This window comes from Haliotis cracherodii, unplaced genomic scaffold (assembly GCF_022045235.1).
Source record: "Haliotis cracherodii isolate W230 unplaced genomic scaffold, xgHalCrac1.p SCAF_23, whole genome shotgun sequence".
Lineage (NCBI taxonomy): Eukaryota > Metazoa > Mollusca > Gastropoda > Lepetellida > Haliotidae > Haliotis > Haliotis cracherodii.
Window position 1 is genome coordinate 10,853,361 of NW_027266279.1, and position 16,341 is coordinate 10,869,701.

The 16,341-nt window shown below is 46.1% G+C and overlaps 1 protein-coding gene across 1 annotated transcript; it reads left to right on the forward strand.

Moving 5' to 3' along the window:
* Window positions 1-10,642: 10,642 nt before the first annotated feature.
* LOC139471986 (uncharacterized) lies at window positions 10,643-15,135 on the forward strand. Its single transcript, XM_071254493.1, has 4 exons — window positions 10,643-10,669; window positions 10,815-10,818; window positions 11,107-12,638; window positions 14,281-15,135. Exons 1-4 carry the CDS (start codon window positions 10,643-10,645, stop codon window positions 15,133-15,135), a joined length of 2,418 nt encoding a protein of 805 aa, XP_071110594.1.
* The last annotated feature ends 1,206 nt before the right edge of the window (window positions 15,136-16,341 follow it).

A 16,341-nucleotide genomic window follows, 5' to 3' on the forward strand; every position in this document is an offset into this window, starting at 1 on the left:
TGATTGACACCATGAGCATCGATCTACGCAATTGGGATACGATGACACGCATCAACCAAGTTAGCGAGCCTGATCACCCGATCCCGTTAGTCGCTTCTAACGACAAGCATCGTCGCCTTTTACGACAAGAATGATTTCATTCCATTCGTGACCAACTCGTGTTATTCCAGGACAAGCCGGTTACGGAAAGGGGCGAGTGGTGACGAAGGACAGATCCGCTGGTCGTGGGTTTGTATCCTTAGTTCTCGCTGACTATGATCCATGATGTGTAACCATCGACATTTCACATATTAGGGTTTAATTATCCCGAAAATATGTTTTGTTCACCACGAACCTCTCATCATCAGCAATGGGAATGAAGGACAGAACGAAATGTTAATAAATGAATAACCTGAGAAACACGTATAAGAAAGACACTCACATAAAACGTACTAACGTACATTAAAATCATATAAACGAGGCACTTACGTCGTAGGTGACACGTGAAGATTCCGGGGTAGAATAGGTCTTCATCAACCCATACTTGCCGTAAAAGGCGACTATGCTTGTCGTAAAAGGTGTCTATGCTTGTCATAAAAGGCGACTAACGGGATCGGGTGGTTAGACTCGCTGACTTGGTTGATACATGATCCCAATTGTGTGGATCGATGCTTATGATGTCAATCACTGGATTGTCTGGTCCAGACTCGATTATTTACAGATCGCCGTCATATAAGATCGGCGTTAAACAACAAACAAACAAATCATAGTAGTAAACTTAACAATACAGCAATACAAATTAGTAGTATATAATGTAGTATTCATTTCTGATGTGGAAACAAATCAGAATGGCGTATGAGAGTTAAAATAATAAAATCTACTTCATCCATATATTACAAGTGCACCAAAATCCCCGCTTTTACGCCGCTTTTAGCAATATTCCAGCAATATCACGGCGGGGGACACCAGAAATGTAATGGTCATAAGCTGAGCTGTAGATTGGGATCTAGTGCCTGAGCCCTATGTTTTATCAAATTTTATCCATAGAAACACTAGAAAACATTTGGCACTTTTATGCAGTGTCAGCATCCCCATTAACATAAAAAATGAGGCACAGTCGTCCCCCTGTCCCCCTCCCATCTTCCCGGGGCAAGGGAGTTAACTGACTTTATAAACCTTTTCATTGGGATCTCTATTAGTGAGTGAGTGAGTTGGGTTTAACGCCGCTTTGAACAGGATTCCAGTTATATCACGGCGTGTCAGCTTAATGTGGGAGGAAAGCCCGAAGTGATGCAGGTCTCAAACGTTTACCACTTCGGTGAAACCCACGAGCACGGGCATGGTGCTGACCTAGAAACATAATCGGGGCGAACCGGGACTCGAACCCACAATCATAGGTTTCTGGCGTGCCCAAGGGACGCAACTCTGCACAGTGGTGAATCGCGGCGCCTTAGACGACTGGGCCACCCGTGCCCCCGGGATCTCTATTAAGTAAGAGAGTTCTTTCTATAGGCATTAAAACCTATTGTGAGGTTTTACTTTCAAAGTAAAACCTTTTATGAGGTTTTATTTTCGTTCGGGAGGTTTTACTTTGAATATAAAACCTCAAATCCCAGGTTTTACCAAGTAACTGAAAAAATGACAACAAGTAGCAATTCAAAATTTTGATTCAATCAAAATTGAATGTCATGTGTACAGTTCCGCGTGGACATTTAAAAGCGACATCACCACAGAGTCTCTGGTGAAAGGACAGCGAGGTTTCAAAACACGTGCTTTTAAACAAGTGCTTATCAATGATGCACAATTTGCACGTGCAGTAACTGCTAGCCGTTACGTCACAACTACCTCTATGTAACAGTTGGATTGTTTAAAGTCGAAAATCTTGTAAAGCAAAAAACACCTTTAAAATTTGCGAATTTTCCTTAAGAAAAGTTTAAAAGAAGTGGAATACTGCAACACAAACATTTAGAAACCGAAGATTTCACTTTCATTTAAAAGTAAGTATTTTAGTTGTGTTTTGTTGTTGACACATCCAAGTGCTCTTGAACGCCTGGCAAGTCAGCGAATTTCACGTGCAAGTTATGATATCACGTCTTCAAGGAAGCGCTATAATGAAGCGCCTCATTAATAGATGCTCGTTATAACATTTAATCAATTTAGACGGTTTATAAGTATGGAAAAACACCCTGGGGGTTGGGAAAAACCGCGCCCTTGGTTTTTCCCTCTCCCCAGGGCATGCTCTGTCTACCAAAACCTCGTAAGCGTGTTTTCTCCAATACATAAAAGTCCAGTATATAATGTTTCTGTGGGATGTGCTTATTAAATTTGATCTTGGCGATATCGAGGAAGGGTAATTTTGTTTCCGTGAGATAACACCGAGCTCAACTTGAACGTTTCCGCCGAAAAATTAGAGACGGTGGTAAAACCCGTGGAATGCGTGTGACGCTTCTGTTCAAATCCAAAACGACAAAAATTTCCTCATCTCTCACATATGACCACTTGTTTCACGAAAAATGTTTCCAGTGTTTCAAACACTATTTCGTTTCTTTCCTACATGTTCTGATGCAGATTAATCTGGTATTTAATTACAGTTACACCGAGAAAATATTTTAGTTTCAAATAGAACACAAATTACAACGTCTGTATGTGCCTAGACTGACCATGAGCTCCAGATACAGCGTATCATGAGCTCCAGATGTCATCCTCTTGTCCTGCTGGGGGCACGGGTGGCCCAGTCGTCTAAGGCGCCGCGATTCGCTGTGCAGAGTTGCGTCCCTTGGGCACGCCTGAGACCTATGATTGCGGGTTCGAATCCCGATTCGCCCCGATTATGTTTCTAGGTTTGTCAGCACCATACCCGTGCTCGTGGGTTTCACCGAAGTGGTAAACGTCTGAGACCTGCATCACTTCGGGCTTTCCTCACACATTAAGCTGACACGCCGTGATATAACTGGAATACTATCAAAAGCGGCGTTAAACCCAACTCACTCACTCTTGTCCTGCGCCATGACTGTGGAATTTATATCGTTTTGGTACTTTCTTTTTACTAAAAGCCTGGGCTAGTCTAGATCAAACTAACCAAGTCTAGTTTGCTTGATTCCACACATGGAAACTGCAGAAGAAAAATATATATATTTTTTAAAGAAATGTTTTTTATTGACTTAGTGTTAGTCTTGTCATCCTCCATTGTTTCGTGTCTCTTTTTTTCATTATAAACGACCTGGACACATTCGCTACAAGGGGGTCGGGTAGCCAAGTGGTTAAAGCGTTTTCACGTCACGCAGAAGACCCGGGTTCAATTGCCGACATGGGTACATTGTGTGAAGCCCATTGAGTGTCATTCGTGTCCCGTCACCGTGGATCGATCGTCCCGCTATCGACCACCCCTGGCCTGTGTGATCCACGATTGATTACCCAAAAGTACCACAGGTGGTAGGAGCGATGAGTTGGCCCTGTAGTTGAAGCTTTCGCTTGTCACGCCTAAAGTCCGGGTTCGAATACCAACTTGGGCACAATGTGTGACACCTATTTCTTGAGTCCCTCGCTCACTCACTCGCTCACTCACTCGCTCGCACACATGTGTGTTGTGCGTGAAGGCCCAATCAGTCTCTCAGTCAATCGCACCTATCCAAAACAGTCACCTTACGGGAAATACCGATATTATCCAAATGCACATATTGTGAACAAACGTGTATATTGCTGTTGTCGTTGACAACTTGTGAGCTCTGTGTTAACGTTATCAAATATCTGAAAAGCGTATTAAGTTTAAATGTGCAAGCACGATATCGCAATCCTTTGTAAAAGATCGATAAATACAACAGCTCAAATAAACCCGATACTTATAAGATGTTGCCCAAACCTGTTCTTTTCACTCCACATCTTGAAAAGAGCATGTGCGCAGATGTTGTTGGGAACAATTGACATTGATTGACAGTCGTGCCCGGTCTCCACCGACACAGGCGATATCGATCAGACAACTGCGTTGACCGGCGAGTCTACGTCATCGCACGTGTGCTGTGTGACCACGTGTACAGCTGTGAGCTGCCTTTGAAATGTACAAGTTGTTTTGAAAGACGATGTATCAGCTGCAGTGGTAGATGACGGTTTGGTTATGGTCAAAGCGACCTCACTCTCTTTTAATAGGATGACAACTTTTTATTTTTCAAAATATGGTAAGAGATACTGTCGTGAAATGTTTTCTTGAATTAATTTGTCAGGATTAAGAGGTTTGTTGGACCAACTGCCATATCCCATCTTGTCGAATGATCAGAAAAAAAACCGTACAAATAACCTTTGTGTCGAACTCGAGCGGACATTAAAATAAAATCGAGACTAGACATCTATTTGACAGTCCAGACTGCATTTTTTTCATAAATCAAGGCCAAGTTTGGCCTCCTAGTTCGAGTCATCAATTATCTGTCCAACTTATTCGAACGATAAACACGCAATGGGTGACTTTGTGAAAAGTGATGTGTTTAGTAGTTTAGATATATCCTGGCGAATGTGGGAAAAGGCAAAGACTATTCACCAAATTGGTTAAAATCCGCAACCAATAATTCTAGTTCCAGTTCGTAAGGTTTCGGCACTCAAACAATCACACTGAGACATTTTTATCGCGAATATATAGTAAACTCATTTTTACATATAATCATGTAATAACCTCTTTATTACCCATAATGAACAGTTTGTTTGTTTGTTCATAAACGCTGCACTCAGCAATATTCCAGCTATATGACGGAGGTCTGTAAATAATCAAGTCTGGACCAGACAATCCAGTGACTAATATCATGAGCATCGATCCTAGCAATTGGGATCGATGACATGCATCAACCAAGTCAGCGAGCCTGACCACCCGAACCAGTTAGTTAGTCGTCTTTTACGACAAGCATAGTCGCCTTTTACGACAAGCATAGTCGCCTTTTACGACAAGCATAGTCGCCTTTTATAATGAACAGTAAAAGAGAACAGGAATTGCCCGTCTATCTATCTATCTATCTATCTATCTATGGAACGCAGCCTCCCCACGTGACGTCAAGAGTAATAGCGAGACGTCAGCATCTACTCTGATGTCACCATATCTTACAATTAACAATAATGTTTGCATAACGCAAATACTTATGTCTGTATTACGTCAACAATTGTGTCTGTGCAATATCAACAATGCGTGAAATGGTGTGTCATGGATGTTTCATTTTTAACGTGAATGTGGATGAATAAAAAAAAATACAACGCTCAAGTGATGCTTCAGCGCGTGTCAGTTCTCATGTTCAGTGTTGATAAATTGTTTCTCTCCACAAACCTGTCAAAACGTCAAACGAATCGTCATTAAAACCTGACGGCGAGCGTGCACGCAAGACAGTTTAAATGAAATTGATAAAGGTTCACTTCAGCGAAAAATGCTTCAAAAGGAAACGATCAAAAACTTTCCAGAAGGAACTAAACCGGAAATGTTCCTGTTATTGAGTTCAATGGCGATTGGACAATTCTGGAATCTGAATCCGGTTGTGAAATGGACGCGATTATGAAGTCGGTATTTTGCAAGACGGGTTGGTGAAATCACTGTAAATGAAAACTCGCGACCTTCGTATAAAATAATCAAGTTTGTGTTTCATTTCAGAAAATAAGCACCACATACCCTTTCATACCCACACCCATCACAATCCGGTTTGAGGACGCGAACAAGCTTGCGCCATATTTCACGAATGTCACATCTGAGAGAATGATTGACAGCGCGTGCAATCGACAAGTCAACATACGGGTCTCCCCAGACGAGCGATTTCCCCTGCAGAACAGGAAAGAGTATTTGGCAGCGAGCCAAGTGTTTGAGAGCGGGGTTATTGGGTAGCCTCGGATGCCGCCTGAGTTGCGGTGCCCTCGAAGTTCACACAAAAATATGTACAACCCTAGACTGAGTGTTATGGCAAATATTTACCCGAGAACAATGGTATAGTGTGTACTTTTTTAGAGTCCCCGAACAAGGTAACATCGTTTAACCGGACTGGTCGCATTATGAAGTTAGGTCCGCATTAACGGGTTTCAACACAAAGTGATACTGAATATGTTAGCAAGCCAAATTGTGTCTGTGTGGTGTTGGGGTCTAGAGTTGAACTCTGAGTTGTGCCTCGTCTGCATTAACGAGCCAATCCAGAAAAAAGACGTCTCAAGTTGCCGACATGTACATTCATGAACGAAACAAGGGGGTATTCGTCCAACCATTACCCCCACAAAGGCTGTCCCACAATAATGAAAAAACATATACCTTAACACCTGTGTATAGTTTACAGCCATTTAACTATACCCCCCCCCCCCCCCCCCCACCCCCCCCACCCCCCCCCCCCCCCCCCACCCCACCACCCCGAAATAAAAAGAATGAATGAATGAATGAAGTTCACACGTTCCCTTTTCAAAATCCCAAGTACTTCCTAAGGCCGAACTATTAATATCTGGGGTGTAAAAATAACAAATTGTTGTGTGATGTTTATGTTGTGTGCACCGCTTTTTGCTGTAGATCATCCCTGCTACCCAACTCACTGAACGTGAATGTTCCATTCACAATCAATACAGCTCGGTTTATATCCATCACCCCACGTCAAAGCTTACTAGGTGTGAAACAACGAGACGAGGGATCATACGCAGTTAGCCGAGTGGTGTGTGCGCTCTCAGTGGGTAGCTAAAACCACTATAATCCGATGAACAGGGATCAATACAGCGACATCCAGTATATGCAGGTGCCAGTACTGAGAGATCCAGTTTATGCAGGTGCCAGTACTGAGAGATCCAGTTTATGCAGGTGCCAGTTCAACGAGATCCAGTTTATGCAGGTGCCAGTACTGAGAGATCCAGTTTATGCAGGTGCCAGTTCATCGAGATCCAGTTTATGCAGGTGCCAGTACAGCGAAATCCAGTTTGTGCAGGTGCCAGTACTGAGAGATCCAGTTTGTGCAGGTGCCAGTACTGAGAGATCCAGTTTGTGCAGGTGCCAGTACTGAGAGATCCAGTTTTTGTAGGTGCCAGTACTGAGAGATCCAGTTTTTGTAGGTGCCAGTACTGAGAGATCCAGTTTATGTAGGTGCCAGTACTGAGAGATCCAGTTTATGCAGGTGCCAGTACAGCGAAATCCAGTTTGTGCAGGTGCCAGTACTGAGAGATCCAGTTTTTGCAGGTGCCAGTACTGAGAGATCCAGTTTTTGTAGGTGCCAGTACTGAGGGATCCAGTTTTTGTAGGTGCCAGTACTGAGAGATCCAGTTTTTGTAGGTGCCAGTACTGAGACATCCAGTTTTTGTAGGTGCCAGTACTGAGAGATCCAGTTTTTGTAGGTGCCAGTACTGAGAGAACGAGTTTATGTAGGTGCCAGTACTGAGAGATCCAGTTTATGTAGGTGCCAGTACTGAGTGAACGAGTTTATGCAGGTGCCAGTACTGAGTGAACGAGTTTATGCAGGTGCCAGTACCGAGAGATCCAGTTTATGTAGGTGCCAGTACCGAGGGATCCAGTTTTTGGAGGTACCAGTACTGAGAGATCCAGTTTTTGGAGGTGTCAGTACTGAGCGATCAAGGTTTTGTAGGTGCCAGTACTGAGTGAACGAGTTTTTGTAGGTGCCAGTACTGAGAGATCCAGTTTTTGTAGGTGCCAGTACTGAGAGATCCAGTTTATGTAGGTGCCAGTACTGAGAGATCCAGTTTTTGTAGGTGCCAGTACTGAGAGATCCAGTTTTTGCAGGTGAAAGTACAGCGAGGTCCAGTTTTCTGAAGGTGCCAGGACAGCGAGATCCAGTTTATGAAGGTGCCAGGACAGCGAGATCCAGTTTATGCAGGTGCCAGCGAAGTGCACTCGAATGAGCTTCTGTGCTATGACGTTGATTATGATTATGGTATAACATATTTTTCGATAGACGCCGTACAATAATACGCCCAACTCCCCATATAATGTCCTAAAACAAGAAGATCATTAACTATATGCGGGTTTGTTTTTTCACCCTAGCTGATCCTGACACCAAACACAGTTTGACGTGTATTAGCCGCGAGCATAATGATAATTGCCTTTAAAATATTCCACTACACCCCAAATAACTTCACATCTCGATATAAGTTAACAAACAAAGTCTACAGCACCCCCGGGCAATAAAATACGGGTAGCAAAGCAAGAAGGAACATTTGCACATAACACTATACAGTCCCAGTTATCGCTCAAGTTTAACAGAACAGGGTAGGTTACCATGGAAACACGCAGCACGCGATCAGGTGGATAACGATTGGGCAGCATCTGCGTAAAACCCGATGTTTTTCAAAAGTAGAAAATTCAATATACACATACATTTCCGTCTGGGTGCACCGTTCATTGTGTGCTGCATACAGATCAATAAAAATTTGAATTTACAATCTCTGTCATTTTTTTAAATGTCTTTTTTATCCGGGCTTAATTTAATTGTTAGAGCTGGTGAGTTGTAAAACTGACGTCAATTTTGGTGCAGTTACGAAACCAACAGGACAACAGGTTAAGAGACTTTGTACTTGTGAATAATTCAACTAGAAATGAAGCAGAAAATGTGTATGACAAGATTAAATACTATTCGTATGACAATTTCTCCAAGCACAAAGTTACCTTATTCGGACATACACAAATCGACCCCCGATTGTGTTGATCGCGCTTTAAGTCACAGATTTGAATGTTCCAGAATCGAATACATACAGGCTGCCATGATATAGCTTAGATAATGCTAAATGCGGCGTAAAATAACATTCACTCACATATTCCATTCACTTAGGTAGACTAAGAGCTTAGCTAGAGCCCATGTCATACATATAGTGTAGCGGTTGGGTGAGCATCAAGTGGAGAATCATGTGTATTACTATGAAGGGCCCTGTCGTTGTCAAGTCAGCTTTCCTCCTCATGTTAGAAGAGAGGCGTGTGAGCTCAACACAGCCTGTTACTTCGCACTTCCGCCATTTTGAAAGCTAAAATAATCGAAAGCTCTTCACATCACTTCCGACTTCCAGCTTTCAAAGAACAGGGTTGTGTTTCCAACTTTCTGTCTTTTATGTCAGAATTAGGAAGGTTGAAGTACCTGTCTACATCTCCACCTTCAGTCAAAATAGACATTTATTTCTGTATTTAGTTGCGTTTAGGCCGTCTGTGGTTTAGCGTCACTCATCTTCAGTTGGTCCAAAACTACCCGTCCCGCTGAAACATTAGCCTTCATATTTAACTGTCTTTAAAACACAGAAACAGTTGCACTTCGAATAAAACATTTTAAAAAAATTAAAAATAGTGAAACCAACTTTGCAGTCTTGTCAGTTGTTTACCTTGCAACCACTCCTAGCGACATCGACCAAATGGCGACACCACGAACAGTCTTCACGAATTGCATGCGGAATAGAACACATATACTGAATTTCCTATTTTAGGCGCCGGGGCGGTCGGGTATCCTAGTGGTTAAAGCGTTAGCTCGTCACGCCGAAGACCCGGGTTCGATTCCCGACATCGGTACACTGTGTGAAGCCCATTTCTGGTGTCCCCCGCCGTGATATTGCTGGAATATTGCTAAAAGCGGCGTAAAACCTCACTCACTCATTCACTCACTACTCACTCACTCACTCACTCACTCACTATTAGGCGCCGGAAAATTGTCTTTGTCGTGCTTTTACCACTGGGCTAGGTTTCGCCCCAAATGTTCAAAAGTATATTGGTATTGTGAGGTTACTGTGCTATACATTCGGTATACATGGTCATACTGAATGAAACACATCAGGTGCAGTGTGCACACGTATTCCAATGTTTTAACTATGTGAAATATATTAATAATGCAGATTTCCGTACAATTATTAATGATATTCCTGCATAGGAAAGGCATAAGTCAATGTACAAGTTCATCGTTTAAATACATTCAGATTGACAAGTTACTAAAGCATGGTATGTATTATAGAGGGGACCCGTGAAGATCCGGGCTAGAATTTATGTTCAACAACGCATGCTTGTCGAAAGCGGCGACTAATGGGATCGGATTGTCAGGCTCGCTGACTTAGTTGATGCGTGACATCATATCCTAATTGCGTAAGTCGATGCTCATGATGTCAACCACCGGTTCGTCTGGACCAGATTCGATTATTTACAGACCGCCGTCATTTAGCTGGACTATTGCTGAGTGCGGCGTTGAAAACATCCAAACGTATGGACAACTTTCCCCACACAGTTCTAGTGACAATATTCTTCGCCCACAGTAATATATTATATATTACAGCAACTGGATAAGTCCCGTTATGACATTTTTTATGAAAACACGGCGAAGTATTCTCACAGTAAAAGATGAATTTCGGCTTCTGCTGCAAAATTGTAAAGTTCTCAAGTAAATCTATTCCAACGTTCAATTGAATATTGTTCATCTGGTCCAAACAAACATAACGAAGTTCTAGAAGAACACAGTTCCCGCCCGCATAATTCAATAGCAGCAGTTCATATATAAGATAACACCACACTATCACAACATACCCTCAACGTTATCAAGCTGCTCGTCTGTAGTTCCATTTATCAGTGTATTAATATTATTCTCTGATTCATATGGATTAACAGAGAACACAGTAAATGTTCAATCGCTTAAAACGCAGTTTCATTAATGGTCGTGGCATATTGTCCCTTTCGTCCAACTCTGAAGCTAGTTAATTAGCCATGGCGTTGTACCCCCGCCTTCAGCAGGTAATCTGATCCGCCAGTTGGCGGTACGTACGGCCCGGACACCCTGAATTATTCCCATGTTACTAATGCACACCCGTGTACTCGCATATCAACGTCAAGGGCCGGCCAAAGTGTCGCTGATAATACATTATCTTTTTGTTTGTAGCAGGGTAAGTATACCAGGTAGGTATCGGACGTTCATCTGTATCTTTTAAAACTGCCCCATCGTATTGCATCTTTGATCTTATTTTAGCCAGCCAGTTTTGAGCAATAATTGTTAAATGTTAGACCCCGTATTCTAACCTGGAGTATGTCCCTCCCCCATTCACATAAAGCTAAATTTCCCTTCCTCTCACACCTTATCTACGACCCGCCCTCCCGTCCCCGAACAAAATAAATACTTCAGACCCCCCTCGGCAATCTTCAGAAAACACTATCTCCCCTCCCCACGTAAACAGTTCCTGGCTCCACACTCTACTCCCCACGTAAACAGTTCAGACCTTTCTCTCGCCCTCCAATCTCCGGCCGCACCCTCCCCTCCCCACGTAAACAGTTCAGACCTTTCTCTCGCCCTCCAATCTCCGGCCCCACCCTCTACTCCCCACGTAAACAGTTCAGACCTTTCTCTCGCCCTCCAGTCTCCGGTCCCACCCTCCCCTCCCCACGTAAACAGTTCAGACCTTTCTCTCACCCTCCAATCTCCGGCCGCACCCTCCCCTCCCCACGTAAACAGTTCAGACCTTTCTCTCGCCCTTCAATCTCCGGCTCCACCCTCCCCTCCCCACGTAAACAGTTCAGACCTTTCTCTCGCCCTCCAATCTCCGGCCGCACCCTCCCCTCCCCACGTAAACAGTTCAGACCTTTCTCTCGCCCTCCAATCTCCGGCCGCACCCTCCCCTCCCCACGTAAACAGTTCAGACCTTTCTCTCACCCTCCAATCTCCGGCCCCACCCTCCCCTCCCCACGTAAACAGTTCAGACCTTTCTCTCGCCCTCCAATCTCCGGTCCCACCCTCTACTCCCCACGTAAACAGTTCAGACCTTTCTCTCACCCTCCAATCTCCGGTCCCACCCTCCCCTCCCCACGTAAACAGTTCAGACCTTTCGCTCGCCCTCCAGTCTCCGGTCCCACCCTCCCCTCCCCACGTAAACAGTTCAGACCTTTCTCTCACCCTCCAATCTCCGGCTCCACCCTCCCCTCCCCACGTAAACAGTTCAGACCTTTCTCTCGCCCTCCAATCTCCGGCACCACCCTCCCCTCCCCACGTAAACAGTTCAGACCTTTCTCTCACCCTCCAATCTCCGGCCCCACCCTCTACTCCCCACGTAAACAGTTCAGACCTTTCTCTCGCCCTCCAATCTCCGGCTCCACCCTCCCCTCCCCACGTAAACAGTTCAGACCTTTCTCTTACCCTCCAATCTCCGGCCCCACCTTCCCCTCCACACGTAAACAGTTCAGACCTTTCTCTCGCACTCCAATCTCCGGCCCCACACTCCTCTCCCCACGTAAACAGTTCAGACCTTTCTCTTACCCTCCAATCTCCGGCCCCACCCTCCCCTCCCCACGTAAACAGTTCAGACCTTTCTCTCGCACTCCAATCTCCGACTCCACCCTCCCCTCCCCACGTAAACAGTTCAGACCTTTCTCTCACCCTCCAATTTCCGGCCCCACCCTACCCTACCCTCCCCACGTAAACAGTTCAGACCTTTCTCTCGCCCTCCAATCTCCGGCCCCACCTTCCCCTCCACACGTAAACAGTTCAGACCTTTCTCTCGCCCTTCAATCTCCGGCCCCACCCTCCCCTCCCCACGTAAACAGTTCAGACCTTTCTCTCACCCTCAAATATCTGGCTCCACCCTCCCCTCCCCACGTAAATAGTTCAGACCTTTCGCTCGCCCTCCAGTCTCCGGTCCCACCCTCCCCTCCCCACGTAAACAGTTCAGACCTTTCTCTCGCCCTCCAATCTCCGGCCCCACCCTCCCCTCCCCACGTAAACAGTTCAGACCTTTCTCTCACCCACCAATATCCGGCCCCACCCTCTACTCCCCACGTAAACAGTTCAGACCTTTCTCTCGCCCTCCAATCTCCGGCCCCACCCTTCCCTCCCCACGTAAACAGTTCAGACCTTTCTCTCGCACTCCAATCTCCGGCCCCACCCTCCCCTCCCCTCCCCACGTAAACAGTTCAGACCTTTCTCTCGCACTCCAATCTCCGGCCCCACCCTCCCCTCCCCTCCCCACGTAAACAGTTCAGACCTTTCTCTCGCCCACCAATCTCCGGCCCCACCCTCTACACACCACGTAAACAGTTCAGACCTTTCTCTCGCCCTCCAATCTCCGGCCCCACCCTTCCCTCCCCACGTAAACAGTTCAGACCTTTCTCTCGCCCTCCAATCTCCGGCCCCACCCTCTACTCCCCACGTAAACAGTTCAGACCTTTCTCTCGCCCTCCAACCCCTCCCCCCCCCCCCCTCCCCCTCCCCACGTAAACAGTTCAGACCTTTCTCTCGCCCACCAATCTCCGGCCCCACCCTCTACTCCCCACGTAAACAGTTCAGACCTTTCTCTCACCCTCAAATCTCCGGCTCCACCCTCCCCTCCCCACGTAAATAGTTCAGACCTTTCGCTCGCCCTCCAATCTCCGGCACCACCCTCTACTCCCCATGTAAACAGTTCAGACCTTTCTCTCGCCCTCCAATCTCCGGCCCCACCCTCCCCTCCCCACGTAAACAGTTCAGACCTTTCTCTCACCCTCAAATCTCCGGCTCCACCCTCCCCTCCCCACGTAAATAGTTCAGACCTTTCGCTCGCCCTCCAGTCTCCGGTCCCACCCTCCCCTCCCCACGTAAACAGTTCAGACCTTTCTCTCGCCCTCCAATCTCCGGCACCACCCTCCCCTCCCCACGTAAATAGTTCAGACCTTTCTCTCACCCTCCAATCTCCGGCCCCACCCTCTACTCCCCACGTAAACAGTTCAGACCTTTCTCTCACCCTCCAATCTCCGGCCCCACCTTCCCCTCCACACGTAAACAGTTCAGACCTTTCTCTCACCCTCAAATCTCCGGCCCCACCCTCCCCTCCCCACGTAAACAGTTCAGACCTTTCTCTCACCCTCAAATCTCCGGCTCCACCCTCCCCTCCCCACGTAAATAGTTCAGACCTTTCGCTCGCCCTCCAGTCTCCGGTCCCACCCTCCCCTCCCCACGTAAACAGTTCAGACCTTTCTCTCGCCCTCCAATCTCCGGCACCACCCTCCCCTCCCCACGTAAATAGTTCAGACCTTTCTCTCACCCTCAAATCTCCGGCCCCACCCTCTACTCCCCACGTAAACAGTTCAGACCTTTCTCTCACCCTCCAATCTCCGGCCCCACCTTCCCCTCCACACGTAAACAGTTCAGACCTTTCTCTCGCCCTCCAATCTCCGGCCCCACCCTCCCCTCCCCACGTAAACAGTTCAGACCTTTCTCTCACCCTCAAATCTCCGGCTCCACCCTCCCCTCCCCACGTAAATAGTTCAGACCTTTCGCTCGCCCTCCAGTCTCCGGTCCCACCCTCCCCTCCCCACGTAAACAGTTCAGACCTTTCTCTCGCCCTCCAATCTCCGGCACCACCCTCCCCTCCCCACGTAAATAGTTCAGACCTTTCTCTCACCCTCCAATCTCCGGCCCCACCCTCTACTCCCCACGTAAACAGTTCAGACCTTTCTCTCACCCTCCAATCTCCGGCCCCACCTTCCCCTCCACACGTAAACAGTTCAGACCTTTCTCTCACCCTCAAATCTCCGGCCCCACCCTCCCCTCCCCTCCCCTCCCCTCCCCTCCCCTCCCCTCCCCACGTAAACAGTTCAGACCTTTCTCTCGCCCACCAATCTCCGGCCCCACCCTCTACACACCACGTAAACAGTTCAGACCTTTCTCTCGCCCTCCAATCTCCGGCTCCACCCTCCCCTCCCCTCCCCTCCCCTCCCCTCCCCTCCCCTCCCCACGTAAACAGTTCAGACCTTTCTCTCGCCCACCAATCTCCGGCCCCACCCTCTACTCCCCACGTAAACAGTTCAGACCTTTCTCTCACCCTCCAATCTCCGGCCCCACCTTCCCCTCCACACGTAAACAGTTCAGACCTTTCTCTCACCCTCAAATCTCCGGCCCCACCCTCCCCTCCCCTCCCCTCCCCTCCCCTCCCCTCCCCTCCCCACGTAAACAGTTCAGACCTTTCTCTCGCCCACCAATCTCCGGCCCCACCCTCTACACACCACGTAAACAGTTCAGACCTTTCTCTCGCCCTCCAATCTCCGGCTCCACCCTACCCTCCCCACGTAAACAGTTCAGACCTTTCTCTCGCCCTCCAATCTCCGGCTCCACCCTACCCTCCCCACGTAAACAGTTCAGACCTTTCTCTCACCCTCCAATCTCCGGCCCCACCCTCTACTCCCCTATTAAAACAGTTCAGACCTTTCTCTCACCCTCCAATCCCCCCTTCCCCACGTAAACAGTTCAGACCTTTCTCTCGCCCACCAATCTCCGGTCCCACTCTCCCCTCCCTATGTAAATAGGGTCAAAAACAAAACTGAAAATCTAAGGCCAGTTTCATCGTTTAAATCTGTCGCAAAATAACAAATAATAACAACAAGCATATTATCAGAAAGAGTTCACTTCAACCACGCGCGCGCATTCACACAAACGCACGTAAGGCCCCACATGAAGAGTTCCACTTGAATTAAACATCACACGTATGTATATTTACATATATTTTGTCCGATGTCAAGGCAAACCAACTCCAACGAACCAGTGTCTAAACCAAATAGCTCGCGGGTATATTCTAAACACACCCGAATCACAGCAATGACATATGAGCTATTAAAGTGTCATCCGGGGAGAGACTATGAATGCCCAATGCTAACTTGGATATAAAGCGACAGTGTTATATTTGGCTAATGGTCTTTAATCCGATAGTCCACTTATCTGTTTAGTCTTCCTGTTTGCACTGCTCGTGACAAAATGAAAATAATCGGTTACCGTCATCCGAGATTGGTTTTTTTAATGCTCTTCCTCTTCGTTGGGTGATATCTTTTATCTATATTTTTGTTTGTGTTAGTTGCGATGAGGATGTAACGGTATATGTTTTATGTGAGTTTTTAGTTGTATGAAAGAGGAAGGCGTTACTTTGTAAGCTGCGTACATGGTAATTACTCATTCGTTGGGTTTTTGACAGTTTCTATCTACAAGCACAGAACAAATTTGCCCATTATTTATTTATTCGTAATATTTTGCATAAAACTTGAGAAACCGAGATTTCTGTTTTACAAAATATAAAGATAGTTTTAAAAAAATATATAGAATTTGACATCTGCATTGATTCTAAACATTTCAAGTTTAAAACTTTATATAAACTAACTTGATATCTATAGTTTAAGTGTAATTATGAGAAACTTAATGCTCGCGATAGATGATCGATATTCGAAGGCCCATTTATCCATTTGTCTATCCGTAATATTTCAGAGGATTACAATTTCATATTTAAAGTTTGTTTTACGAATTTCGAGTAAATCCTTGTGTTAATGTACAAGCATCAAACCATATCTACCGCATCTAAAAGCACATCCTCATTTAATGTATCAACTTATATTTATATCAAACAGATATTTTCCTTTGAAATTTTATTCTTTCGTGGTTTATATTTTCAGTTGGACGTGTT